The sequence below is a fragment of the Canis lupus genome, chromosome 4 (assembly GCF_003254725.2).
Source record: "Canis lupus dingo isolate Sandy chromosome 4, ASM325472v2, whole genome shotgun sequence".
Taxonomy (NCBI): Eukaryota; Metazoa; Chordata; class Mammalia; order Carnivora; family Canidae; genus Canis; species Canis lupus.
The window spans coordinates 11,888,024-11,915,902 of record NC_064246.1 but is presented as its reverse complement, the minus strand read 5'-3'; the positions used below and the strand labels follow the sequence as shown (position 1 = coordinate 11,915,902).

The 27,879-nt window shown below is 38.8% G+C and overlaps 1 protein-coding gene across 10 annotated transcripts in view; it reads left to right on the top strand.

The window, feature by feature from the left end:
- FAM13C (family with sequence similarity 13 member C) overlaps window positions 1-27,879 on the top strand; it is a 250,712-nt gene that overhangs the window by 81,605 nt on the left and 141,228 nt on the right. For 2 of the 10 annotated variants that reach the window (XM_049108943.1, XM_025435124.3), the window contains exon 1: window positions 22,528-22,802. The exons of 1 other annotated variant lie outside the window; for it this stretch is intronic. In XM_049108943.1, the coding sequence (XP_048964900.1) occupies window positions 22,741-22,802 (62 nt within the window). In that variant the 5' untranslated portion in view covers window positions 22,528-22,740. Of the gene's footprint in view, window positions 1-21,924; window positions 22,265-22,525; window positions 22,803-27,879 lie in introns of those variants that run through there. 7 more of the 10 variants (XM_049108944.1, XM_025435128.3, XM_025435129.3 and 4 more) reach the window with 6 other exon arrangements.

The following is a 27,879-nucleotide window of genomic DNA, read 5'->3' as shown; positions in this document are numbered from 1 at the left end:
TAAAAAGCATAAGATCTTAAGATCATAAGATCTTTGACCCACATCTCCTTCTTTTTAAAATTTTATTTATATATTTGACAGAGAGAGCATGTGCAAGTGGGGAAAGTTGCAAGGGGGTAGAGAGAAAACACGCAGACTCTACACTGTGCACAGAGCCTGGTGCCAGGGCTCCATCCAGGACCCTGAGATCAAGACATGAGCCAAAACCAAGAGTCAAATGCTTAATTGACTGAGTAACCTATGCACCCTTGACCCATATCTCTTGATGGCAACAACGGCTGCAGCCTGAGCAAAGATGTGTCCTTGAGACAGAAAATGAACTCTGTCCAGTTCCTCGCTATCACCACCACACCCTGTTATTCATTCCCTCCGCTTCACTGGCTTATGATCCCTGCCAGCCTCCTGGGTTTTGAGCTAAAGACTTTTGCAAGAGCCTCTTCTATGGTTGAATTATCTTTAAATATTTATTCTTTTCTATCTACTTGGCACAAATAGGTGCCAATGACTAATTATTATTAATGATTAAAGATATTGTTGGAAACAGGCCTGCTCCTAATATCTGAGGGAACAGGAGGGAGAATACAGATATTTAAAAGTAATAAAACATGTTAACAAACTGTTAAGTAAAATCCATTCTATCCTCTCACTGTGGCAAATATATCTTCATAATAACAAATCAAAGGTCTTTTAAGCTATAGTTTTAATAGAATTAAATGCAGCAAAATGCCAAAGATGACTGAATTCAATTATTTTTTGACATATATGGTTATTCGTTGAAGGGACTAGTGATGTTTGGAGGAGTAGTAAAATAAAGATCAATAACATTTATATTTATACCATAAAATTTGTTTCTTGCTTTTATTTGACCAAAATAAATACTTATGTTGTTATAACCAAGATTTGCAGATAACTCATGGCCTGTTCTCAGCAATGCCATCGTTGTGAATTTCATATAGCTTTGTGGCTTTTATTTTATTTTATTTTTTTTATTTTTTTGCTTTGTGGCTTTTATATAGCTTTTTATTAATTTCACTTCAGAGAAATTTCATTCCCCTATAACAATAGCAATTGGAATTGTTAAAGAAATGCTTAAAGCAATATTTCAATTTGGAAATAATCAGCTTTACATATCATATCAAAGTCTTAAGTTTACCTATCATGTTCAAACATGTAACAGGATTGCATATGGAAAAAAATTATCATAGGAAATACTATAAAATAATTTAATTATTCCTTAATTTTTACACTGTCTTAAAGCAATTTTAGATCCACACAGTAACATAGAAGCTCTACCATGCTTCATGCATGCATGTCTTTAGATATACATGTATTTATTTGAATCATGCAGGTTAATATATCCATAAAGGGACAATTTTATATGCCAGTTTTATGTGGTTCAGTCTGATCTGTATTTAAGTTATACTAATGTTTCATATTGTAAAATATTCCTCAGCTGCTAACACCTCACTAATTTGCAATTGTCTCTAGAACTATGTGTAGAAAAGAAGACAGACAAAATGGGTGCTCAGCACTCTGGGAGATGTTCTGTTGTGCATGAGTCTAGTATATTCAAGCTACCTCACAGGAAGGATTGACAAGTTAGCTAATTTGTCTTTTCCCCTACCCAAGCTCTTCTGTCATTCAAATCCTCCAGCCTACTCTGGAGTAGTACCTGCGGAAAAACCCTCAAACTACCTGGGCATTTGGGCACAGTCACTTTTTTTTTTTTGAGGATGGAAAGCAAAAGATGTGGAGGAATGTTTCCCTGAGGCTGAAGCAATGTTGGAGGCAGGAGTGAATGTTTAACTGTCGGTCACATTGTCAGTGCTGAGTGCCAAGTCCTAAAGGATCCACGTGTCCCCAAGTGTAGGCTAAGAGTCCTTTAAAATATGGCCCAGTACACAGCCCCTTCTTAATTGAGTCTAAGGGTGACATTGGATGTCAAAATCAGACTCCCAGAATGTAGATCTATTCATACCAGGATCCCACTGAGAAGTGTTCACCAATGCATAAAATTTAGTCAAGCATGGTGTCACAGGCCCTAGATGATCAGACCCTAACACAACCTGCTGGCCCTGACTCCTATTCTTGGCCTTTATCAGTCTCCTTAAGGGTACAAATTATCATTTATACACTGAATTCTAGTAGCTCAGTGGTTGAGAGTCTGCCTTTGGCTCAGGTCATGATTCCAGGATCGAGTCCCACATTGGGCTCCCTGTGGGGAGTCTGCTTCTCCCTCTGCCTCTCTCTCTCTGTCTCTCATGAATAAATAAATAGAATCTTTAAAAAAAACCCCACTAAATTCTAGACACTATCCTCTATGTGGCATTATTTCTTCTCATCCTTAAAAGCTTGCAAGAATTTGAAACTTAGGAACATTAAGAAATCAGATGTTAAGTAATTTCTTCCAGGTTATTATGTGGATCTGACTCCAAATATTGTCATTTTTCCACTAAACTAGGTTTTCCTAAAAAATCCAGAGATGGTTTTTCCCTTCTTTGTAGTCCTTCCTTGCCCTGCACTAACGTGTGCTCAATTAATGTTTGTGGCCTAAATACACTTATATTTTTACGGAACCCCAAAGAACTAGATGTCCAAATCCATGATACATTTCCTTTAGGCGGTATTTTTCCTTTAGAAGAATGGCTTAATTTACCAAAAAGGAGGTTACTTCACTCAGCACACTCCTCACAAAGCCCACATTGAATTTGTACTTGGGGTTCTCTGCTCTTGTTATCACGGGTTAGACTGGTATTGGCCGAATAAGGCAATGATTTTTATTTAGAGCTCTTTGAGATTCTGAATAGTTCTTGACATTTTTTATTCCAGGGTATGACAGTAAACTCTTAGCATGAGAGTTATTTCCTTGGCTATCTTGATAAAACCAAGAACAGAACAATTGAAAAAGAATTTCTTAAATTGCATGTACATGAGAGTTTTTGTTATTCAAGATGTTACCTAATTACAGACTGTGTATATGAGTGGGATACCATTTGGCAACCTTAAATAATAAGCAATAATTTAAAGTACTCTAACAAATAACAACAATAAAAGTGAGTGTGGGCTAGATGACACAGGAACTCAGAAGACATACACCCACAGAACTTACTGTGTACAGTAACATGACTTTATTATTTAGCTGTTTTACCAATATAACTTTATTATTCCACTGCCTCATCAATTTGATTTCACTATTCCAGGGTACTCTTGCTCAGGAAGAAAAAAGTTGCAAATACATTTATTGTTTGTTTCAGGGACTTCCCATAAGTCCATTGAAATGAACATCAAGCAACTTAATTAACTTTTTAATATAAAACCACTATTTACACCCCAAGACTCTTTGAACCCTTAACCTCACATTTTCACCTTAATTTATCCATGGATCATAATTATCACATCATGATCCTTCCTCCTAATCATGCCCCCTTAAACCAGACTCCACAATCCCATAAAATACTAACTATGCCATTCTTACTTTAAGAGGCTATGAGGACTCTGGCAAGGTAGTAGTCTCCTCTATCAGGTAAGAATAAACTCAGCCTTGTCTTACCAATTAAGTGTTTTGATGATACTTTGGGGGAGATAGCCTTTGGCAAAAGAATTGGCTGAATAGCCTTTAGAAATGACAAATACCCACCATTTGCTTCCACGTGGATGGAACTGGAGAGTATTATGCTGAGTGAAATAAGTCAATCGGAGAAGGACAAACATTCTATGGTCTCATTCATTTGGGGAATATAAAAAATAGTGAAAGAAAAAAATGGTGAAAGAGAATAAAGGGAAAAGGAGAAAAAATGAGTGGAAATATCAGAAAGGGAGACAGAACATGAAAGACTCCTAACTCTGGGAAACGAACTAGGGGTGGTGGAAGGGGAGATGGGCAGGGGGTGGGGGTGACTGGGTGACGGGCACTGAGGTGGGCACTTGATGGGATGAGCACTGTGTGTTATTCTATATGTTGGCAAATTGAACACCAATAAAAAATAAATTTATAAAAAAAAAGAATTGGCTGAATATTGATAATCGGTAAGCTTGGTGATAGGCATACAGAGTTTATTATACTAGTTTTTCTACTTCCATATATGTTGGAAAAGTTAAAAAAAAAAAGAAAAAGCAAAAGCAAGCTAAAATCCTTAAATTAAAAGGTAGTTGGGCTATAGGCCAAGGAAGGGAACTGCTGAGTGAGTGATGAGAGCTCAAGACAATGTGGTAAGTAGACTGGAAAATGCAGCCCTGGTATCAGCACCTTACAACCTTGTGACAAGACCTCCTTCAATTTGAGTGTGAACATGAGATTCCAACTCAATCCTTGATAATATACATCACAACAAAATATCCCTGCCCACTCATGAATGGTATAAGACAGATCCCAGGCTGTTATGAGCATATGATCGATTCTTAATAGTGTTCACTCCAGACTTCCTCACTGTCATTTCTCATGATGGTAGGAAGAAGGAGAGTAACAAATATGTAAGGGGATCGTTAGGGTGTGAAATAGCACAGGACCCAGGCAGTTGAGAGAATTTCAGGGCCTGCTTGGAAATCAGGCACCCCCAGTGCTTCTTAATATCTACATATAGTTTTTCTATCATTTCTTTCCTTACGTCCTTTGATACCTCTTATAATCCTTATTTTTCTCCACTTGAGCCTTCTCTATGACTTTAGTAGCTTCCAAACATTTCCCTTCCTCCATATCTACTTCCAGACTTTCAATGATTATAATGGGGGTGGTGTGGGGAGAGACAGAGATGTCATCTTAGTCCCTTCAGCTTTCTTCCATAGAAATAACTTCAAGAATGGTGGAGTTATAGGCTAGACACAGAAACCAATTTACCCACCTAGTAGTATTTTAATACCATATATTCAAAGTCTTAACCCTGAGTCAGCCCTTAACTACTTCCATAAGTCATTTATTGTGTTGATGTGGTCATTGCCTAGGGTAGGGTTCTAACTTCAATATTTTTGTCCATATATATATACATCTTTTCTTTCTCCACACACATTTCTTTCTACACACACATTTTGTCTATATATATATATATATATACATCTTTTCTTTCTCCCTCTTTTCTCTTTTTTTCTTTCCCCTCTCTCCTTCCCTCCCTTCCCCCCTTCCTTCCTATTTTCTTTCCTTTTTATAAAAATGGGTCATGCAGCTTAATTTGTTTCCTATTGTGGTTTCTTTTTTATTTTAAATTGAAGTAATTAACATATAATGCATTATTGGTTTGAGAGGTAGAGATCAGTGATTTATCAGTCTTATCTAATACCCACTGCTCATTACATCATATGCCCACATTAATATCCATCACCCAGTTACTCCATCTCTCTGTTTCCCCCCCGCCCCCAGTGACCCTCAGTTTGTTTCCTATGATTAAAAGTCTCTTATGGTTTGTCTCCATCTCTGATTTCATTTTGTTTTATTTTTTCCTCTTTCCCCCTCTGATCCTCTATTTTGTTTCTTAAATTCTACCTATGAATGAGATCATAAGATAATTGTCTTTCTCTGATTGACTTATTAGCATAATATCCTCTAGTTCCATCCATGTCATTGCAAATGGCAAGATCTTTTTTTTCTTTTTTCTTTTTTCTTTTTTTTTGATGGTGGAGTATACTATTCCAGTGTACATATACCACATCTTCCTTATCCAGTCATCTGTTGATTGATATCTGGGCTCCTTTCATAGTTTGGCTATGGTGGATATTGCTGCTATAAACACTGGGGTACAGTTGCCCCTTTGGGTCACTACCTTTGTATCTTTGGGGTAAATACCCATAGTGCAATTGCTGGGCCATAAAGTAGCTCTATTTCAACTTTTTGAGGAACCTCCATACTGTTTTCCAGAGTGGCTGCACCAGCTTGCATTCCCACCAACAGTGTAGGAGGGTTTCCCTTTCTCTGCATCTTCACCAACATCTGTCATTTCCAACTTGTTAATTTTAGCCATTCTGATTGGTGTGAGGTATATCTTACTGAGGTTTTTATTTGTATTTACCTGATGCTGAGTGATGTTGAGCATTTTTTCATATGTTTGTTGGCCATTTGTATGTCTTCTTTGGAGAAATATCTGCTCATGTCCTCTGCCCATATCTTGATTGGATTATTTGTTCTTTGGGTGTTGAGTGTGATAAGTTCTTTATAGATTTTGGATACTAGCCCTTTATCTGATATGCCATTTGCAAATATCTTCTCTCATTCTGTATAGATTGCCCTAGGTAGCATAGACATTTTAACAATATTTGTTCTTGCAATTCATGAACATGGAAAATTTTTCCATTTCTTTGTGACTTCCTCAATTTCTTTCATGAGTATTCTATAGTTTTCAGAGTACAAAATATAGAAAACCTAACCTTTGCCTCTTTGGTTAGGTTTATTCCTAGGTATCTTATGATTTTGAGTGAAATTGCAAGTGGGATTGACTCCTTAATTTCTCTATCTTCTGAGACATTGTTAGTAAATAGAAATGCAACTGATTTCTGTGCATTGATTTTATATCCTGTCACTTTGCTGAATTCCTTTATGAGTTGTAGCAATTTTGGGGTGGAGTCTTCTGGGTTTTCCATGTAGAGTATCATCATCTGCAAAAAATGAGAGTTTGACTTCTTTGCTTATTCAGATGCCATTTATTTCTTGTTGTTGTCTGATTGCTAAGGGTAGGATGTCTAGTAATATGTTGAACAACAGTGGTGAGAGTGAACATCCCTGTCGTGTTCCTGACCCAGGGGAAAACTTCTGTTTTTCCTCATTAAGAATGATATTCACTGTGGGCTTTTCATAGATGGCTTTTATGATATTGAGGTATGTTCCCTCCATCCCTACACTATGAAGAGTTTTAATCAAGAAAGGAGCTGTACTTCGTCAAATGCTCTTTGGACATCTATTGAGAGGATCATATGGTTCTTTTATTAATGTAGTGTATCACATAGATTGATTTGCAGATGTTGAACCAACCTTGTAGTCCAGGAATAAATCCCACTTAGTTGTGGTGAATAATCCCTCTAATATACTGTTGGATCCTATTGGCTAGTGTTTTGGTGAGAATTTTTGCATTCATGTTCATCAAGGATATTGGTCTGTAATTCTCCTTTTTGGTAGAGTCTTTGTCTGATTTTGGGGTCAAGGTAATACTGGCATTATTGAAAGTTTGGAAGTTTTCCTTCCATTCCCATTTTTTAAAACAGCTTCAGAAGAACAGGTATTAAAACTTCTTTAAATGTTGGTAGAATTCCCCTGGGAAGCCATCCAGCCCTGGGCTCTTATTTGTTGGGAGATTTTGATTATTGCTTCAGTTTCTTTGCTGGTTATGGGTCTGTTCAGGTTTTACATTTTTTCCTCTTTCAGTTTTGGTAGTTTATATGTTTATAGGAATGCATTCATTTCTTCCAGATTGCCTAATTTGTTGGCATATAGTTGCTCATAATATGTTCTTATAATTGTTTCTTTTTCTTTAGTGTTGGTTATGATCTATCCTTTTTCATTTATAATTTTACTTATTTTGGTCCTTTCTCTTTTCTTTTTGATAAATATGCCCAGGGGTTTATCAATCCTGTGAATTCTTTCAAAGAACCAGTTCTTAGATTTGTTGATCTCTTCTACTGTTCTTTTGGTTTCTATTTAATTGATTTCAGCTCTAATCTTTGTTATTTCTCTTCTCTTGCTGGGTTTAAGCTTTATTTGCTGTTCTTTCTCCAGCCTCTTTAGATGTAAAGTTAGTTTGTGTATTTGAGACTTTTCTAGTTTCTTGAGAAAGGCTTATATTGCTTTTTAATTTTAATTTATGCATTTTTTATTATTTTTTACATTTACACATTCAATTTGCCAACATATAGTATAACACCCAGTGCTCTCATGTCATCATGTGCTCTCCTTAGTGCCCCTCACCCAGTCACCTCATTCCCCAACCCATCTCCCTTTCTGTAACCCTTTGTTTGTTACCCAGAGTTAGGAGTCTCTCATGGTTTGTCTCCCTCTCTGATTTTTCACACTCAGTTCCCCTCCTTTCCCTTACAATCCTTCTCACTATTTCTTATATTCCATGTATAAGTGAAACCATATGATGATTGTCCTCTGATCAACTTTTCACTCAGCATAATACCCTCCAGTTCCATCCACATCAAAGCAAATGGTGGGTATTCGTCCAAGAAAGGCTTATATTGCTATATACTTCCCTCTTAGGACCACCTTTGCTGCATCCCAAAGGTTTTGAACAGTTGTGTTTTCATTTTTTGTTTCCATGAATTTTAAAAATTCTTCTTTGATTTTCTAGTTGATCCATTTATTCCTCAGCAGGATGCTCTTTAGTCTCCAAGCATTTGAGTTCTTTCCAAATTTCCTCTTGTGATTGAGTTCAAGGTGCAAAGCATTGTGGTCTGAAAATATGCAGAGAATGATCCCAATCTTTTGGTACTAGTTGAGACCTGATTTTTGACCCAAAATATGATCTGCTCTGGAGCATTCTCCATGTGCACTCAAGAAAAATGTGTATTCTGTTGTTTTAGGATGGAATAGTCTGACTATATCTGTGAAGTCCATCTGATCCAGTGTGTCATTCAAAGCCCTTATCTCCTTTTTTGATCTGCTTACGATCTGTCCATTGCTGTGAGGGAGGTATTAAAGTCCCCTACTATTATTGTATTATTATCAATGTGTTTCTTTAATTTTGTTATTAATTGGCTTATACAATTTGCTGCTCCCATGTTAGGGGCATAAATATTTACAATTGTTAGATCTTCCTTTTGGAAAGATCCTTTATTATGATATAGTGTCCTTCCTCATCTCTTATTACCCTCTTTGGTTTAAAATCTAATTTGTCTGATATAAGAATTACCACCCCAGCTTTCTTTTGATGTCTTTTAGCATGATAAATGGTTTTCCACCCCTTCACTTTAAAACTGGAAGTGTCTTTGGGTCTAATATGAGTCTTTTGCAGACAGCATATTGATTGGTCTTGCTTTTTTATCCAATTTGATACCCTGTTTTTTGATTGAGGCATTTAGCCTATTTACATTCAGAGTAACTATTGAAAGATACGAATTTAGTGCTATTGTATTACCTATAAAGTCCTTGTTTCTGTCTCTGGTCCTTTCTGGCCTGTTACTTTTGGGCTCTCTCTTCACTTAAAAGGATCCTTTTTAATATTTCTTGTAGGACTAGTTTGGTGATCATAAATTCTTTTAGTTTCTGTTTGTCCTGGAAGCCTTTTATCTCTTCTATTTTGAATGAGATTGTAGCTAGATAAAGTATTTTCGGCTGCATATTTTTTCTCATTCAGCACCCTGAATATATCATGATAGTCCTTTCTGTCCTGACAGGTCTCTGTGGATTGGTATGCTGCCAGTCTAATGTTTCTACTCTTGTAGGTTACAGACCTCTTGTCCTGAGCAGCTTTCAGGATTTTCTCTTAATCTCTGAGATTTGCAAGTTTCACTGTTATGTGTGTGGGTGTTGCCTTTTTGCCTTTTTTTAAATTGATTTTGTGGGGGGTTCTTTGTGCCTCCTGCACTTGGATGCCTGTCTTCTGCAGATTAAGGAAATTATCTTCTCTAATTTGCTCCAATATACCTTCTGCCCCCTCCCTTCTATTCTGGCACCTCAATTATTCTAATATTGTTTTGCTTTATGGTATTACTTATCTCTTAAATTCTACCCTCATGTACTTATCTCTTAAATTCTACCCTCGTGATCCAATAGTTTTTTATTTCTTTTTCTCAGTTTCTTTATTCTTCATCCTTTTGTCTTCTATGTCACTAATTCGCTCCTCTGCCTCATTTATCCTAGCAGTTAGAGTCTCCATTTTTGACTATGTCTCTTAATAGCCTTTTTTATTTCGACTTGATTAAATTTTAGTTCTTTTATTTCTCCAGAAAGGGATTTTTTTTTTTAGTGTTTTCTAAGCTTTTTTTGAGTCCACTTAATATTTTTATAATCATTATTCTGAACTCTAGTTCCAACATCTTACTTATCTCTGTACTGATTAGGTTCCGGGTAATCAGTACCAACTCCTGTTATCTTTCTTGAGCTGAGTTTCTCTGTCTTGTCATTCTGTCCAGAGAAGAATAGATGAATGAGAGAACAAAATACTAAATGGCAACAATAACCCCAGAGGAATATACACTAAACAAGTCAGAAGAGACCTAAAACAAAACAAAAAAAATTAAGAAAAAAAATCAAAAAAGAATATAATCAGACAAGTGAAAAAAACAGAGCAATACGTTTTTATGGAAGGATAGAATGTGACTGTAAAAACATGAAAATTAAAAGACAAAAGCAAACAAACAAAAGGAATATAAACAGACATGGTGGACAAAACAGAGCAATACACTATATCCTGAGTGTATTTTGGTTGATTTGTTAGAAGAAACTACATCTAAAAATTATAAAGAAAGGTAAACATGTATGTAATAATAAAAATTTAATACATTGACAGGATATAATGTTAACTGTAAAGATGAAAATTTACAAAAGACTTTAACAAAACAAAAAAAAATAGAAGAAGGAAAAAGTGAATATGATCAGACAGGTGAAGGGAACAGAGCCATATAGTAGATTTTGGGTGTATTTTGGTCTGTTAGAAGAAACTGCATCCCAAAATTGTAAAGGAAAAAAAGATATATGTACAAAAATAAAATTAAATACAATGAAAATACAGCATTAACTATAATGAAATAAGAAATTGGCTGAAAAAGGAAAGAAAAGAAAAACATGAAAAAATCCCCACAAAATTGTAAAACTAAAGTATCATGGGAGAAAACCCCATGAATTCTATATGCTCTATTCCCCTAATGCTGGAGTTTTGCAGTTCTCTCTTTTTTTTTTTTTTTTTTTTTTTTAAGATTTTATTTACTTATTCATGAGAGACACAGAGAGGGAGAGAGAGGCAGAGACATAAGCAGAGGGAGAAACAGGCTCCATGCAGGGAGCCCGACGTGGGACTGGATCTCCCGTCTCCAGGATCAGGCCCTGGACTGAAGGTAGCGCTAAACCGCTGAGCCACCCGGGCTGCCCCAAGAATGAATTTTTATATAGTTTGAACTAGTTGACAATTTTCCATGCCAGACTCGATTCCTGGGGTCACGCCCTGAGCCAAAGGCAGACGCTCAACCGCTGAGCAACCCAGACGTCCTAGTTCTCAATGATTGGCAAATAGTCTTGCCGGAAGTTCTGATTGATTTTCTGAGGGAGAGGCCGTTGCCCCAGTAGAACTGCAGTGCTCTTGCCAGGCGGCCAGGCTCAGTAATCTGCTCCAGATTGCTCTAGGTAGCTCTTGTTCCTGAAGGCTTTCCATGCCACTTTAGAGGAGGAGAGTGAAAATGGCCCCAATCTCTAGCCCCTGAGCCAAGGGCTTGGGTCCCACTCCTCAGTGCACCCTCAGGGAAAAGCAGTCAATTCCTCCTGTCTCCCTGGTCTCTGTCTGCACTCCATGCTCACCCAGCCTGTGACTGAGCCTATCTATCTCAGGCATGTGGCCCCCATTGGAATCTCCAAACCCTGCAGACTCCTGCTTGTGTGCACCTGCTCCACTCTTCCCAGGGGAGGAAATAGGGTCTCCCCAGTTCTACCACTCACTAGGCCCCTGCTTGGGTAGGAATCACTGGGACTGTGCCCTGCTTTGTGGTTTATGGCAATCCCAAACTGAAAGCCCATTCCCGGGCTCACTGATTGCAGTCAGCTTCCCCAGTCCGATGTCTGGGAACTCTGCTGCACTCAGGTACCCCAGGTCTCTCTGTGATCCCAGGGATCCTAAGACTCTACTCCCTACAATTCTACCCCCAATTTAGCCACCTGAATGCCTTTCAGGTGGGTACATGCCTCCCCAGAGCAGATTCTGATTTTGTGCTCCACTGCTCTTATTACTTTCCGGAAGTAGGCGGTTGAAGGCTGCTTGCCTCGAAAGTTTATCTTCCCTTTGATCACCCGGGATTCACTTCTCTGCACTTCCTACGTTGCAGAAAGGGGTCCCTTTTCTATTCACAGTGTTGCAGCTATTCTTTTCTTAGATCTCTGGTTGAGTTTGCAGGTGTTCAGAAGGATTTAATAGCTATCTAACTGAATTCCTGGGACCAGACAAAACTAAGGTCTCCTACTCCTCTGCTGTCTTGGGAAAATCTCCATGCAACTTTACTTTTGACATTTCCCAAGAATCACAGTATTTTTAAGCTGAGAAAGCCTTTAAAACCCATCAAATCTATCTTCCTTATATTTAGGACACTGAAGTCATGAAAGGTTTAGCTATTTACTATACAGGTTGAATCTGTGAATGGTAGAACTGAGGCATTTCCAGGCCCCAGAATTCCCTGTTTGTACTTTTTCCTGTGTTATGCTATTCTTTAGGCATTTAAGCTTTCAACATTTTAGTTGTTGATGAAAACTACCTCTGATGGGTGATATACATTTCAAAATTTAACTTTCTTTGTAACTCAATTCTGAATATTCTAGTTTTGCTCATTATATTGACCATATCTAATTAGTTTTGTGGCATAATCCATGTCCTATTGGTTGTAGGACTCTATATTTACTATTTTGGTTGAAAGTCTCAATATTACCATTAATTTTTAATGATTTTTTTGAGGACCATTAAGAAGTTAGTTGGTTTCTTTGCAAAGTCAAGCCCAGTGACAACAGGTCCAGCAGTGACCTGAGTCGAATCCTGTGCTGAGGGATTGATACCAAATATAGAAACACAGCAGCTCCGACTGCTCCAGGGCCCAAGGGAATGTGGCTTTCTCTGGATGTGCATAAACTGTCTACATATGATGAGTAGCTCATAACATCCATGGAAGATGGAGCTATGGAGCTAAGTCATTGTCTCAAGGAAGTGACAGGGGCAAATATTATTTTATACTAGTATGCACTTAGTATTTAGGAATAGTTGTGGAGTGAGACATTATGCTTTTGGAACTATAAATACATCTGCTGTTTTCAGTACCAGTAAACAGTATTCCTGACCAACTTCAGCAAAGTAGGACTTTGAGTTATTTTTCCAGTATAATTGGTAGCTAATACATTTTACTAAGTTTCATGAGCCCACATTTGTGAGCCTGCTAGGGAGACAGCTGGGGGGTGGAGAGAGAAAGGCAGAAAGGAGAAGGGCAAGGACAAAGTAAAGGGAAGACAAGACTGTAAGATTTTTCTGTACTACTGCTGAGCAAAAAAAGGTCACAATTGCTCCATATTTGGATTTTATCCAGTTTTTACCTAGCTGGCTAATAGTGGCTCATCAGCAACATGCTTCAAGCTAGTAGTTCTTAATCTCTTTTTTCTCCTCTAAGCCATACAAGATGGATGATGGCTGGGGTATGGAATCGTCCATCTGTGTGCCAGGGTTACAAGCAGCTAGTGCAAAAGCTACAACAAGTCTTTGCATTAGACTTGTTGATTAAATTAACTTAATCTCCACTGAACAATGCAGTTAGGAATGCATGTAAAAGAGTGATGCTGTAGTATAAAAAACTTGGATCAGCTCTAATTTATTATTTAGAAATTAAATTATTCACAAATGTCAATATTTGACAAATGACTTGCAAGTTGCAACATACCTCATAGTTAATCACATCATGCCATGGTGTCAAAACAGCACAGGCAAAGACTGTTGCTTGAATTAGCTAAATTAAGTAGCCACTTTTTGTTCCTTGAAAATGCCAGAATTCTCACTTCTCTTTTTAATAGCTGTTATATATATATATATCCAAGAAGTATAGATTAATGATTTGTTGAGATGAAAATTATAAATATCTGGTGTTATTATCTGTGGCAGTTTAAAAATGTTTAGAAATTCTTTGTCTGTTGACACTCCACCATTGGGTTGTCTATTATCCTGCCCTTGAATCCACGCTGACTTGTATCTGCCTTTGACCAATAGAGTATGGCAGAAGAGATATTATACCATCTAAGCCAAATCTATAAGTGAACTGGCAGCTTCTGCCATGGTCTTTTGGATATCAGCTGCCATGTAAGAAGATGGGTTGCCCACAGACCATTATACTGTAAGGAGGTCAAGCCACTCAGTGAGGCACTGAAGGTTGATATGCCATGTGAGAGAGGTCAACAAGCATTGAGTTATTGGCTATGTGAGTGAAGCAGCCGTTTTGGAAGGCAGTCCTCCAGCCCCACCTGCTTTAGCCTGACACTACATGGATCACAGATGAACTGCCTAGGTGAACTCCTCCAAAATTCGTGACTCTCAAAATCAAGAGCAAAATAAAATGGTTGTTTTAAGTCATGAAAGTAACTTAACCCAAACAATGCCCATGGGTTAGAATTTTAAAGAGATGCCAAATATTGTTGTGAACAAAGGTGATTACCAGTTGAAATGTGTGCAGGTTGACATGGGCCAAAGCTCAGAGACCATGTATAAAGAAATGATGCTATTAAGACTTAAAAACAGAAAAGTAGCTAAAGGGAACCATGAGAAAAGGAAAAACAAACTTAGAAATTTCTCTTTGAAAGTGTAGAAGCAATAATGGAGGGAAAAATACCTTTTCTACTTCCTAGAACAAAGAAGGAATTGCTGAGTGAGCCCCAGATATCTTGGATATGTTCTGCTTATGTGTACCCAAGAAAGTGTGAGGTTGTCCTTCTCAACTGGATGACCCATTAAATTGCTATCTGTGTTTGACCAAAGCTTCAAATATATCACTTTGTTGGAAGAAGAGAGTGCTGAAAAGGATACAAATGTCATTCTCACCTTGAAGTGATTCGTGTCTTCAAGCTCTTACCTGGTAACCCTAAGGCCCCCACTTTGCTGTCTCTCACCCTAGCACCACCCCAAAATTTAGCCAAAGCCCTTTTTCATCATTTTTTTTTTCCTACCTATCTTCCCTAAAGTAAAATAATTTCAAATATTCTAAGTTTTAATATGTTAAATAATTATTTAATATGCCTTCTCTGATTTATATAATTCTTAAAAATTATGCATTGAATAAAAGTATATTTATTGTATCCTCCAAGTTTCTGGGAGGACTATATCCAGAGAGTACTGATTATATTAAACTGGGAGGGATAGTGAATATAATTTTTGCTAAAATATATATTGTAAAAGATTTTGAAAGATTATATTCAGTAGCATGAAATGTCAGATCAAACAACATAGAATTTCATAGGCATATATGAAAAGCTGGAACTTGGTTCAACAAACCAATTACCCTCCTTCTGGATGGCATTGATGTGGATATGGAGTAGCAACTGACTCCAACAGTCTGAGTCTCTGGTATGATGCAACTACCCAGACCACTTACATTGATCTTGGGCCACATGCAAAGAGTATAATGGTAAAAAGAAAGAGATAAAACTGGATTTCACTCTTCACTGAACAAACTTCACCTGGAGTAATATGTCCAGCATAGTGATTGCACTTTCAGAAGACATCACAGATTATCCAATGCTACATGACCAAGAGGGATGTGAAGGGATTCAAAGTCATGCCAAATGAGAATCTACAGCAGGAAGGGGAATATGTGACCAGTGGACCAAAAGATAGGGCAGATTAATTTTTAGAGGTATTCAGCCAGAGGTGGAAGTAATAAGAAGAAGTAGAGAACTGAAATGGAAAAAAAATTTTTTTTCAAGAATTAGAGAAGTCCAATAAAGGACTTTTATGAGGTGTGAATTTCTTGTCCCTGAGGGTTTCAAGTAAGAGTTGGGAATTGTCCTAGTACAAGTTTAGGTACTAAAAAACAGTGATATCAGATAACTTCTGAGACTCCTGAGAATCACATCAACTGGAAGTATGTATTTGGTTATCTGAAAATTAATTCAAGGCAAAAGCTAATAAATGTGTTTTTCTCCTCTAAATTTATGTTTTGATAGGTTGCTCTAGGTCAATAATTCCACTATGATGCCCCCATCCTTTCCCATGGCAAACAATCCCAGCATTTTCTGGTTGGTCCCTACCTCAGGAATAAATAATGTTCTGGGCAGCCAGTATCATCAATCTTGCATAATGGCATGAAATCTCTTTGTTATCCCTGTAAGGCAAAGGAAGGAATGTCTAATACAGGAAAGCCTCATTACCTGAGGATAACTTGTCTTGGACAAAACCCACTTACAATGAATCTCTTAAAACAGAAACTACTATTTCAAAGTAAATAGAAAAGTAAGGAGGTGAATAGAACAGTATCTTTAAAAAAATGAAGCTAAATATTCACTCCTTCCATTTCATTACATAAATATTTACTGAGTAGCTACTATGGTAGACACCATTTATGGCTCTGAGGTTAGTTAGAGTGGTGAATAAGACTCCCAAATCCTACCCATTCTAGTGGGGGAGGTAGTTATAACACAAATATACAAACCATACTAGATATCAGGTAGCAACAGCTCTTATGAAGAAAATAAAGCAAAATAAAGTGATGGAAGCTGCTGATTTAGAGAATGAAGTCAGGGAAGCTCCCTGGGTGAAGCACATTTAAATAGGTCTGGGGTGTTCCTAATAGGAAATAGCAAGTGCTACAGTCCTAGGGAAGTATCAAGTTCACCTGCTGTAATAGCAGCAGAGAGGCCAAATGGTTGGAGCTAATTTCAAAATTGTCTCCAGGACCAGGGTGCATAAGGTAGGTCATGGTAAGTAGTAAAGAAATTATGAAGATATTCTTAACTTATACTATGGATATAATTGTAATTCCTGGAAACGATAAAGAATAAATCATGTCAATTGGAGAGGTTATATGCACTTTTTTCTAAAAAACATTAATAGCTCAAAAGGATAACTTTCACCTTAGATTTGATACTCATTGCATAATTATAAAAGACAGCATTTACAAGATTAAGATTTTCATAAATTTTTCCAAGGGCCACTCTTAATCCTTTAATATTAAACTCATTCCCTTTGAGATTAACATGCCACTATCTTTGTTAATTTTATATTCTTTGATTGTTACTGCCAAAACTTTACTTGTCACTGGTTTTGAATGCAATTCAAACCATTCTCTGACATCACTTCCACTGATTTCATGAGATCCTAAAATTTCATTTGGAATCAGTTTACATTGTATCTGTGTTCTATTGTCAGATGAATCAGAGGGAGATTGTTAGACAACAATGGACTTGCTATATGCTAGCATTAATTAGGGAGAGATGTTTGAATGGAGACCAGTATCAACCAGTTGGCCATCAGTTTATATTTTTGCTATCATGACTTTGCTTTGTTGGGCATCTTTGAATCTTTAGGAGCTTAGATGTTGATCACTCAGATAATGAGGGCTCTCTGGTCACAGCCTCAAATATTGGGGCTGGTAAGAGAAAAGATTAGAGGACAATGATTCAGGAGAGTATTCTTTTTGGAAAATTATCTTTTTGGGCAAAAGTCCTCTCTTTCCACAGGGAAGCTCAGTTATTCCCAAGAGTCTTGATAGGAAGCTACAAGTTAGTGTCCAGGCCAGTAAAGCAGGCAACTCTGTTGACTTCCTGGCATTGTAAAGATTCTGGCTCCCTGCCACAGTGTCTAGCAGAAAGTGATTTCTCAGAATTGAATGTTCCTCCAGAGATGTGCAAGTATTGTAAATCAAAGAGTTGTAAAGTGAGCACAAAGCCATTCTGGATGGAGCTCGTTTCATTTTAAGAGCAGCCCATCAACATTTAGTGAAGTTTTCATTTTTATTGTCCTTTAAAAAAATATATTAAATACTAAGCCATTATAGAAAATAGAAAGAAAATACCCTCTGTAAACCTACTGCCTAAGCATAGCAGTTTATTCATCCTGTTCTAACATTTAAGTTTATATATTCTTAGTTATTATAATAATAATGAAAATGATGATGCTAAGAGCAACCACTGGCCTTTTTTTGTTGTTTTCAGTCATATCATTTAATCTTCATTAGAACCCGTAAGATAGGTCTTTATTGTCTTCACTGTACAGATGAGAAAACTGAGGCATGGAGTGATTGAGTTCCAACTACTACTAACTGGTGGGTCTTAAACTCTGGCAACTCTAGAAATTTCTTTCTTGACCACTACATTATTGCTTTATATTTTGCATATAGTCAAGCCAGTACACTAGAATTAATATTTTTTTCAATTACAATAAAAAACTATAGTTATTAAATCTGAAATTCAGATGTTGGTTTTAAGAGTACTGATAGAAAAAGTAAAACATTGAAACTTCTAACATGTAAATAGAATAGCCATATTCAAATCCAGCTTCTTCATTTCCCCTTGTTCCACTTAAAAAATAAGGTTGTACATATCATTGTGTATACACTGTATGTTATATATACATATATACACACACACACATACATACGCATTTACTCAAAATAATTTTGACGATAGAGGCGATATCTGTCTTGTTCATAGCTATGGAACAGTGACAAGCATGTAATATCACTTGGTTATTCACATATTATTCAATAAATAATTATACCAGTGAATCTGTTTTTGCAGTTTTTCCCTGATATACTCAGGAACTCTTTCCTCAAAATTCTTAATTCAACGAGATGTTAATAGATAATATATTTAACAAAGACTGTTGGGTCTTCAAAGAGTTTGAGAAAAATATTGGTTAAAAAAGATGAAATAGTTTTTTTTGCAAACTGCTGCAGCTACTCAGTGAAACAGTATGGAATTACCTCAAAAAGCTAAAAACAGAACTACCCATGATCCAGTAATTGCACTACTAGGTATTTATCTAAAGGGTACAAAAATACTAATTCAAAGGGATGCATGCACCCTTATGTTTGTAGCGGCATTATCTAAAATATGTTTCCAAATTATGGAAACAGCCCAAGTGTCCATCAGCTAGTGAATGGATAAAGAATAGGTGATATATATGCAAAAGAATATTACTCAGCCATAAAAATGAAATCTTGCCATTTGCAATGATGTGGATGGAGCTAGTGAGTGTTATGCTAAGGGAAGTAAGTCAGTCAGAAAAAGATATATACTATACAATTTCACTCATATGTGGAATTTAAGAAATAAAACAAATGAGCAAAGGGGAAGAGAGAGAGAGAGAAACAAACCAAGAATCAGACTCTCAACTACAGAGGGCAATCTGATGGTTACCAGAAGAAGGGGGGTGAGGGGATGGGTGAAATAGGTGATGGGGATGTGCACTTGTCCATGATGAGCATCAGGTGTTGTATAGAAGTGTTGAATCACTATATTGTACACCTGAAACTAATATTACAATGTATGTGAATTAACGGGAATTTAAATAAAAAACTAAAAATAAAATAAAACAGGCTAAAAAGTAACAAGCTAAAATAAAACAGGCTAAAATAGGAACACTTTTTTTGCTGTGTAATGTGCATTGTGGATTTATAATATACAGTTGACTTTTGAACAATGTGGGGGTTAGGAGCACTGACCTCCATACAGTTGAAAATTCATGTGTAACTTTTGACTCCTTAAATCTTTACTAATAGCCAATTGTTGACTGGAAGCCTTACTGATAACATAGTCAATTAACATGTATTTTGTATGTTATATGTATTATATGCATTCTTACAACAAAGTAAGCTAGAAAAAAAGAATATGTTATTAAGAAAATCATAAGGATTGGGGTTCCCTGGGTGGCGCAGCGGTTTAGCGCCTGCCTGTGGCCCAGGGCGCGATCCTGGAGACCGGGGATGGAATCCCATGTCGGGCTCCCGGTGCATGGAGCCTGCTTCTCCCTCTGCCTGTGTCTCTGCCTCTCTCTCTCTCTCTCTCTCTCTCTCTCTGTGTGACTATCATAAATAAATAAAAATTAAAAAAAAAAAAAAGAAAATCATAAGGAGGGCAGCCCCGGTGGCCCAGCGGTTTAGCGCCGCCTTCGGCCCAGGGTGTGATCCTGGAGACCCTGGATCGAGTCCCACGTCAGGCTCCCGGTGCACGGAGCCTGCTTCTCTCTCTGCCTGTGTCTCTGCCCCTCTCTATCTCTCTCTGTCATGAATAAATAAATAAATTAATTAATTAAAAAAAATCATAAGGAAGAAAGGTACATTATAGTACTATATTTATCCCCCCCACCCAGAAAAAGTCTGTACATTCAAACCCATGTTGTTCAAGGGTCAGCTGTACATCCTTTCAAAAACTTAATTTTGACCATGTAACACTCTTTTTTCTTTTCCTGGACCATTTGGGAAACTGGAATTCCACTGAGGACACCTTGGGAAACATTCATCTAAAACTTAACTTCTTCCAGAATGCCAATAGTTTTTTTTCTGCTTGTCTTTTTGAGCTCACTTTAAGCTGCTGTTTGGTCACCTGGGGTCTCCAGAATAACCAGATGGTGAATGATTATTCATCAGTATTGCTCTATTCCTAGTTGGATAATACAAAATATTAAAACAAAATAAAGCGCCAGACACTATAAAAATAACTTCTACGTCTAATTTAAGACGAAAACTAATATGTTAGAAGAACTGGCTAAGAAGTAAAAAAGTGGTTGATTGTATATACTCCCCATAAGAGGTTTTTTTTTTCTGGAACATTTTTGTTTTTTAAGTAAAATCAGCTATATCAACAAATTGTTTTCAATGCATAAGAGTACCTGCTAAAATCTAATTTAGGTCCATACTATTCATGAGCTGCTGAAAATTCTTATTCCTTTCCTGTGGACATTTTTGAACACCTGCACTTATTTTACATAGTTGTTATGTTATTTGGAAAAGGCCCCACCTTATTTCATATTGTTCAAGTCCTGTTTCAAAGTTAAAGTGTAACATTTTCCCATTTCAAATGGATCACTGAGAACACTTAGTGAGAAAAGTATGATCATTCTCTGCATTAGAACACGAGGAATCAGCACCATAGACAATGAGTAAAAGGGGTTTCTGAACACTGACAACCTTCAAATCTTTACAGCAGTGCCAAGAGCACTGGATATAGACTTACCTTTATTGGTCTCAGTAAAATAGAAAGAATAGACCTCAATTTTTTTCTTTTTGGAAGGCTGCTCACATTCTGGAATTATTATTATTTTTTGTATATTTTTTTATTGGAGTTCGATTTGCCAACATATAGCATAACACCCAGTGCTCATCCCCTTAAGTGCCCCCCTCAGTGCGGGTCACCCAGTCACCCCATCCCCCAGCCCACCTCCCTTTCCACTACCCCTTGTTCACTTCCCAAAGTCAGGAAACACCTCAGTTTGTGACAGCTAAATAACGAATACATTTATATAGTGACGAGGCTATGTCTGACACTCCTGAACCTAGCTCATATGAGGCAGTAGGTGGTTTAGGGATTCATATATATATATATGAATTTATTAATGGGGAACCTATAAGATAGTGTTGCTTTGGAACCAAGATAATCTGAATTTTTCCAGGCATTTAGAAAACTATTCGTATAAAGATTCTTAGGTTAGGTACAAAATTGATTAAAGTTGTACAATGCAATAATATCATAAACACTTAGGTTATATTCTTCTCTGGACAGATCGGACAAAATGTACAACTTCACACCTAACTCCAGTGTCTGAGGTCTAACCAATGGTGAGCCGCAACCTTGAACACAAGTACATTTTCCTAGAGAAGGAAGCAGGCCTCGGGTGGATCTGTGAAACAATGCCTCAGTGTGACACTGAAAGGTCATGCCTTCCCTCCTTATTACCAAGCTTTGGGTAATTTTTCTAATTATCCAAAAGTAAACATTTGAAGGTTTGTTGTTATAAATGAAGTCCCCGCCTGATACGGTTTGGACTAAAACACACCATGTTGGCCGCTTCTGGGAGCCGAGAGATTAAAAAAGGGGGGCTGAGGAATCAACTTAAATTCAAGAATCAAAATCAGCATCTTTCACTGATGACTGTTCATTTCTTATCAAGGTCAAGCCGGCAGGAGAAAGGAACAATGGAAGGGGGGCAGGACGAACATCCCCAGGGGAGCGAGCGAGTGGGGCCCGCAGCCTTCCCCTCCCCCAGCATCCGCCTTTCTCTAAAGGGGAGGGCATTTGTGGATTCCAGCTCTCCCCTTTGCGGGAGCGCTGGGAGCGCAGCTCGGCCGGGCTACTCTGGGCGTAGCACCCCCCCACCCCGCGGCCCCCCAGTAGCCAGAACTGCCGGGAATAAATGCTCCCCTCGCCCCGCGTGGGCTCATTCACAGCCCTGTGCGCCGGGCCCGGCGCTCCCCTCCGGGACTGAAACGGCGGGGCCGGCAGAGCGGGTGCGGTGCACTGAGCCCTCCTGGAAGGTCCCTCTTTTTCTAGGGCAATAAAAAGCAAGACACACACGCACGCACACACGCACACACACGCACACAGAGCGAAAACAGCAGCTCTGTCCTCCTCCCCGTCCTCGTTCCCTCCCGACGGATGAATGTCTGCCAGCCTCCAGCCCTAGAGGGGGTAGGTAGCTCTAAAATTGGCAGGAGACGTCGGGAAGAAAGCGGGTGCCCCACGGTCTCGGCACCTAGGCACAGACGGCCGGGCTTCCCCGCCGCCAGCCCGGGGGGGGGGGGGGGGCGGGGGGCGGGCACCGCGGGCCGGGCCGGAGCGCGGCGCGGGGCTGGCGAGGCCGGGGCCGCGGGAGCCCCCGGGCGCCCCCCGCGGGGATCCCGGCCGCCGCGCCCCGCCGCGCCCCGCCGCCCCGCCGCGCCCCGCCCAGCTGCGTCCCCGCAGCCTCGGGGCTGCCGGGCTTTGTGGTCGGCGCGTGCGGCCGGGCCCGGCTGGGGGTGCCGTAGCGAGCATGTGCAGACGGCGGCCCGAGGGAGCGCGAGCGCGCCGGCCGAGCCCGGAGACTCGCCGTGCCATGCCATGTTTGCGTGCGAGCTCTGACTCCCGGAGAGCTGGCAGGGAGACGGCGCCCCGGCCGGACCTGGCTGATGTTCTCTTGCTTCTGTTTCAGCCTTCAGGATAATTCCTTCAGCAACACCGCTGTGACAGAGTAAGTGACCCTCGCCGTTAAAATAACACTCGCGTGCCTTTCCCTGGAAGCAACTATCGTGAAGGCATCCTCCAGCGCCCGCAGCCGCTCTGCGCTCTCGATGCATTGTCTCCCGTAATCCGGGGCCCTGAAGCCCGCGGGAGGTGCCGGCTGACGGGGCCCAGAAAGCCTTACAGGTTGAAATCAGCCTTTTAGCAGCTATGGGAGAGATGTTACAGCAAGCTAATTGTCTGCAGTTCTCTAAGCTACGTGTTCTTGGAGCTCAGGTTTTCTTTTTCTTTTTTTTTTTTATTAAATCCATTTGACATGTCAGAAAGGAAGCTTTGTTGTATTTTGCCAACATTGGTGTCAGTTTTCACGGAGCAGGCTGTATACGTTGACAACAAATAGGAGATAGATGTGAACTGACTTGAGTTGAATTCCAGTGTGTGATAAACAGGCTAAACTTATTCTCACCCTCTCTTGTCTGCAGATTTTTGAGACACAGTGAACTTTTCTTGGGTGCCCTTTGTCATTTTTGTCTTCTGACCTCACAGATCTGGCTATAGGAGAAATGAATCATCCTGTCCTCTGGTTACAGCTGCTGATTGGGGCAACTAACAGCATTTGAACATGGAGTGAAGGAGGATAATGATGTTTTACTCAAGGCTAGAAGTCAGAGTATGTTTTATTAGATAGTTATAGCTCACAATTTTTATTCTTGTTCTCCCTTCCTTAATGTTTTTCTAATACATAGGTGTTAAAAAACAATGGGTAGTATATTATACTAATATTATATGTAATTTATGTACAATTTACATATATACATGTCTATGAAATATCTATACTTCATTAGTCTAGAGAGAGACTAATTCATGATGTTTACTTCTGGGACCTTTTGGTAGAAATCACTCAACAGCTTTTCAGGCAAAAAAGGTTGTATACTCAACCATGTTTTAAAAATTCTGCAAGGTTGTTGTGGAAAGCACAGTAACTTGGGAACTGTTTGCTAAAGTTTCCTAAAAGGCAGATAAAGGTGGGAAGAGATATGTGAGCCTGAAGTCTTCCCACTGCCACAATGAGTTGGTAATGGAGGGGTAAGACTCCAGGGCTTCCCAGGCCCATTTGTTTCCCACATCCTTTTGTTTCTGTGTTTGGATATGCTGCTTTCTTAGTGTCAAGCTTTGGGCTCACTTACGTGGAGTTCCTTAAAGAACTACAACCTGTGATTGACTTCGGAAGATCCCGTAAAGAATATATGCCAGATAAAATACTCACTGGGATCCACATCTCCACATCTGTTAAGGAGATTGCTGCAACTTTGGTTTTCTAAACGCCTGAGAGAGAGGAAGGGACGTGTGCCAACTGTGATTTCCTGGTTCAGGTGCACAGGGGCTGCTGTCCTACCTTTACTGTGCTGATAAACACCAAGCGCTTTCTGTGCCTGACTCTTGGGAGCCCTGTGTGGCTAAATCCCCAGAGTTAGCCTCAGGCATAACAGCTTCAAAATGGAGATAGTCAGTTCCAGATTTCACATGGACAATTTTTTTTTTTTTTTTAAGATTTTACACTTAATTATGGGGCAAGTCTGGTACCTTATCTTTGGACTCTCCTTGGGGAGTTCTGATTACATAAGATCCTGTTGTTGTTTTCAGAGAAGTGACAGTGATTTATTTTAAAAGGTACTGAGTGACAACTGGAATGCCATCTGGCTAATCTAAAAATCTAAGGAGGATATTTAAAACATACCAAAAACTTCACAGGTGTAACATAACATAACACAGAGTAGGGTCATTTAAAAACTTGTCATTGCCTAATATAACACTTTTTCCTCCTCTCAGTAATATGAAGCATTTTCCTTGGTTCTTTGGTCATTACCCCGAAGCCAACAGGACCAGGATCACTGTGCTGAGACACAGATGTAGCAGGTGCTCAGTGAATATTTGGGTGTGGTCCTAATGTACACAGAGGAGGCTTTTGCATGGAAACTTCCTCTCCTTTTTTCCCCATCCCTTCCCATTTCCTCTTAGCCACATTCATTTATTTTCCTCAGTGTCTGAACTTATACCTGGAGAGAATTTCTTTTGGATTAAAGCCTCTTGTGGTGACCCTTATTAAAATGGAAATTTAAAAGTCTAGGACCCTGGGAGGTGAACTCAAGTTGCTATTAATACTTTAATATAAGTTATGTTATCAGGCAGTCTAGCCTGGTAGGATTTGGCTTGGCTAGTTTGGGCCCTGTCAGAGTCAAAGGGAAGGGGAATTGGGAGAAACTCGAGGATAGAGTTTATTCTCTCCTCACTTTTTCGCTGGCCTGGCATTGTCTGTGCAGCTCTGGACCAATTCCGTTTCTTTTTCTACCCAAATTCTTCCAAGATCAGAATGGCCTTGGCCTTCCCTTCTGTATCTGCAGGGCCCTTTCATCTATTTTTCCATGGTCACTTCCTATGTTGCCCTGGCTACACTGGTATTTGAAACGAAGCCTGGCCAGCAGTGAATTTTGCAATGAATTAGTTATCATCCAAAGCAGTGTTTCTCAAAACAAATCGATCATCAATATGAACTGGAGAAGTAAATTGGGGCTTGTGAAAGATCAAGTTTTTAGAGCTTTATCCTAGAACCTAGGATATCCTAGAACCTAGAATGGGTGATTGTGCTGGAGTCATGTCAGTGCTGGTCTGCGTTTTGTGAAGCTTTAGGTCAGTGTTAAACTTTTTTAGAAGCATAGTAGTTATTTTTGTGTGTGTTTTGGGAGGCAATCCTGTTTAAAAATTCACATTCCTGGGCGTCACCTCCAGGGATCCAGCTTATCTAGTGAGGCTGAGGTACATGTGGGGCCCATGCGGGCTCCCAGGTAATGCTAATGCAGGTGGTTCCAGAGACACTCTTTGAGAAATCTCATAGGATTGCAGGCTGCAATCCTATGAGATTTCTCAAAGAGTGTCACTAGTGGGTAAATAGAAGTCCCCTTTCTGGGCACAACTACACCTTATCTAATAACCAATCTGAGGCCTCTCTTCTAACTTATGCCAAGTCAAAAAAGAGAACCTCTCATGGACACTTCTTTCACCACCATTATTCTAAGAAACAAGTCTCTGCCTTTGACTCAGGGCAATCCCTTCACCTCTTGTGTGAAGGTGGCCCCTACTTCATTTCATTGGCAGGCTTAGTTGAGTTGCTATGAAAGAGATGGTGCGCTGGGAAGTACCACAGAAATTTTTCTGATTTGTGGTTGTGCTACTCAGGTAACAACCCTGAGCATTTCACAAAGAAGTGATTGCAAGGACAAATTTTCCATACATTGTCTGGGTAACCACAGATCAAGAACTCTGGGACTTAGAACCTAGTTGATGAACACTTCAAAGGAAGTCATTTAATAGAAGTGCTTTTCACATTTTTATTACTATGAACAATAGTAAGAAAAACATTTTATATCACAATCCAATGCACACATATATACATGATTTATTTAAATAAGTTCTGTGAAATAACACTTAACTCTTATTATACTGATATTTTCCATTCTGTTTCTCTGACAACAATAACAAAATGATGCCACTATGTAATTTGAAGACCTACTAATAGGTCACAATTTACATTTGGAAAAACATTGCACTAAAAGATGCCCAGTTTTGAGTATTCAAGGAGATCATTAAAGAAATAGGTCTTTAAATTCCTATACTGGGCCTATATTAGAGGAAGAGGATGCCAAGACCATTTGGGCACTCGGTCTGAGCTGATTTTCTTCAGGAGAGGGGATATTTGGATATAGGTTGCCACTGTGGAATCCAGTTTTACAGCTGGGCCAACATTGTACAGAGGCTTCTATGCAAGGAATCAGTAGAAGAGTCATAAAGGAGATGTTAATTCAGTAAAACTTAATGGTATTTATCAAAACAAGTGTAAAACCCAACTGAACTAAAAGAACTGGTATATGTGTCCCAGGTCAGCCTGTAGACAGATCTATTTCATGGCTATATCTGTGACCTAGGAATTGTTTCTTTGAGCAATGACTGAAATCATTCAATAGGCCTTGAAATTGGATCAGCTAATTAGGGTCTGGCCTTGTACTTAAGAAAGCATGCGCAATTTTGTATGTTCTGGTGCCGAGTTTCCATTTTTACCTAATTGTACTTTGAAAAGAAAGGTTAATAAATCAAGTGAGGGGGAGAAAAATAAGTTCTTGCCAAATTCCCAAACAATAGGTATTGTTGAGCTCTAGGGTTGATCCTCTGTTTGAACCCTAGTTCTTTAGAAGCAAAAGCTCTAGATTTCTGTTCTTCACTGATTTTTCTACTTAGTGAGGTTACTTTTATTGGGAAACATTTTCATTCACATTACAAAGTTTAGATGATCTATTAAAGTGAATGCCTCTAATGGAGGAGAACAAGGCAATACTTATGAATTCAATTGTTATTTTCATGAGATGGAGGGAATTGTTTACTGACAGTCAAAAACATGAGAAAGCAAGAACATTTAATTATTTGATTAAAAGGAGTATTATGTCAACTGATTTTTTTTTTTTTAACTACCATCAGAAACAAGGTATTTCAGCAGGCAGAGAGAGTTAGGATCTAGATGACCTTTGTTTAATTCATTAAAGTACATCATTTAAAAGGGGTAGTAACAGGGAAGAGTACTAGAGCTTTTGTCAATTTGTTCTGTGGATAAGTTATGTAACATTGTAAGTAAGGAATATTTAAAAATTGTGAATGATTTCATATAGTATGAATATTATTATATTATGGTTATATTTATATATGTAGGTATTCTTTTATTTTTATCTACTTATTACCTTGTGACTCTCTCAGAGCAGGGTCCAGGTTTTTCTCAACATTGTGTCCTTCAGGAGTAGTACCACTGAAAGTATGGGCCCCCAAATTGTTTGTAACTCATCTGAGACAAGGAAGGGTACAGAAATAGGAAGTAAGCATTTAATAACTTTTATGGGAATTCGGCATTTCTGTAACACTTTTACCAAACTACCATAGTGGATTGGAAATAGAAAAACTGGTCAAGAGCAGCCTGGGTGGCTCAGTGGTTTAGCGCCTGCCTTCAGCCCAGGGTGTGATCATGGAGACCCGGGATCGAGTCCCAC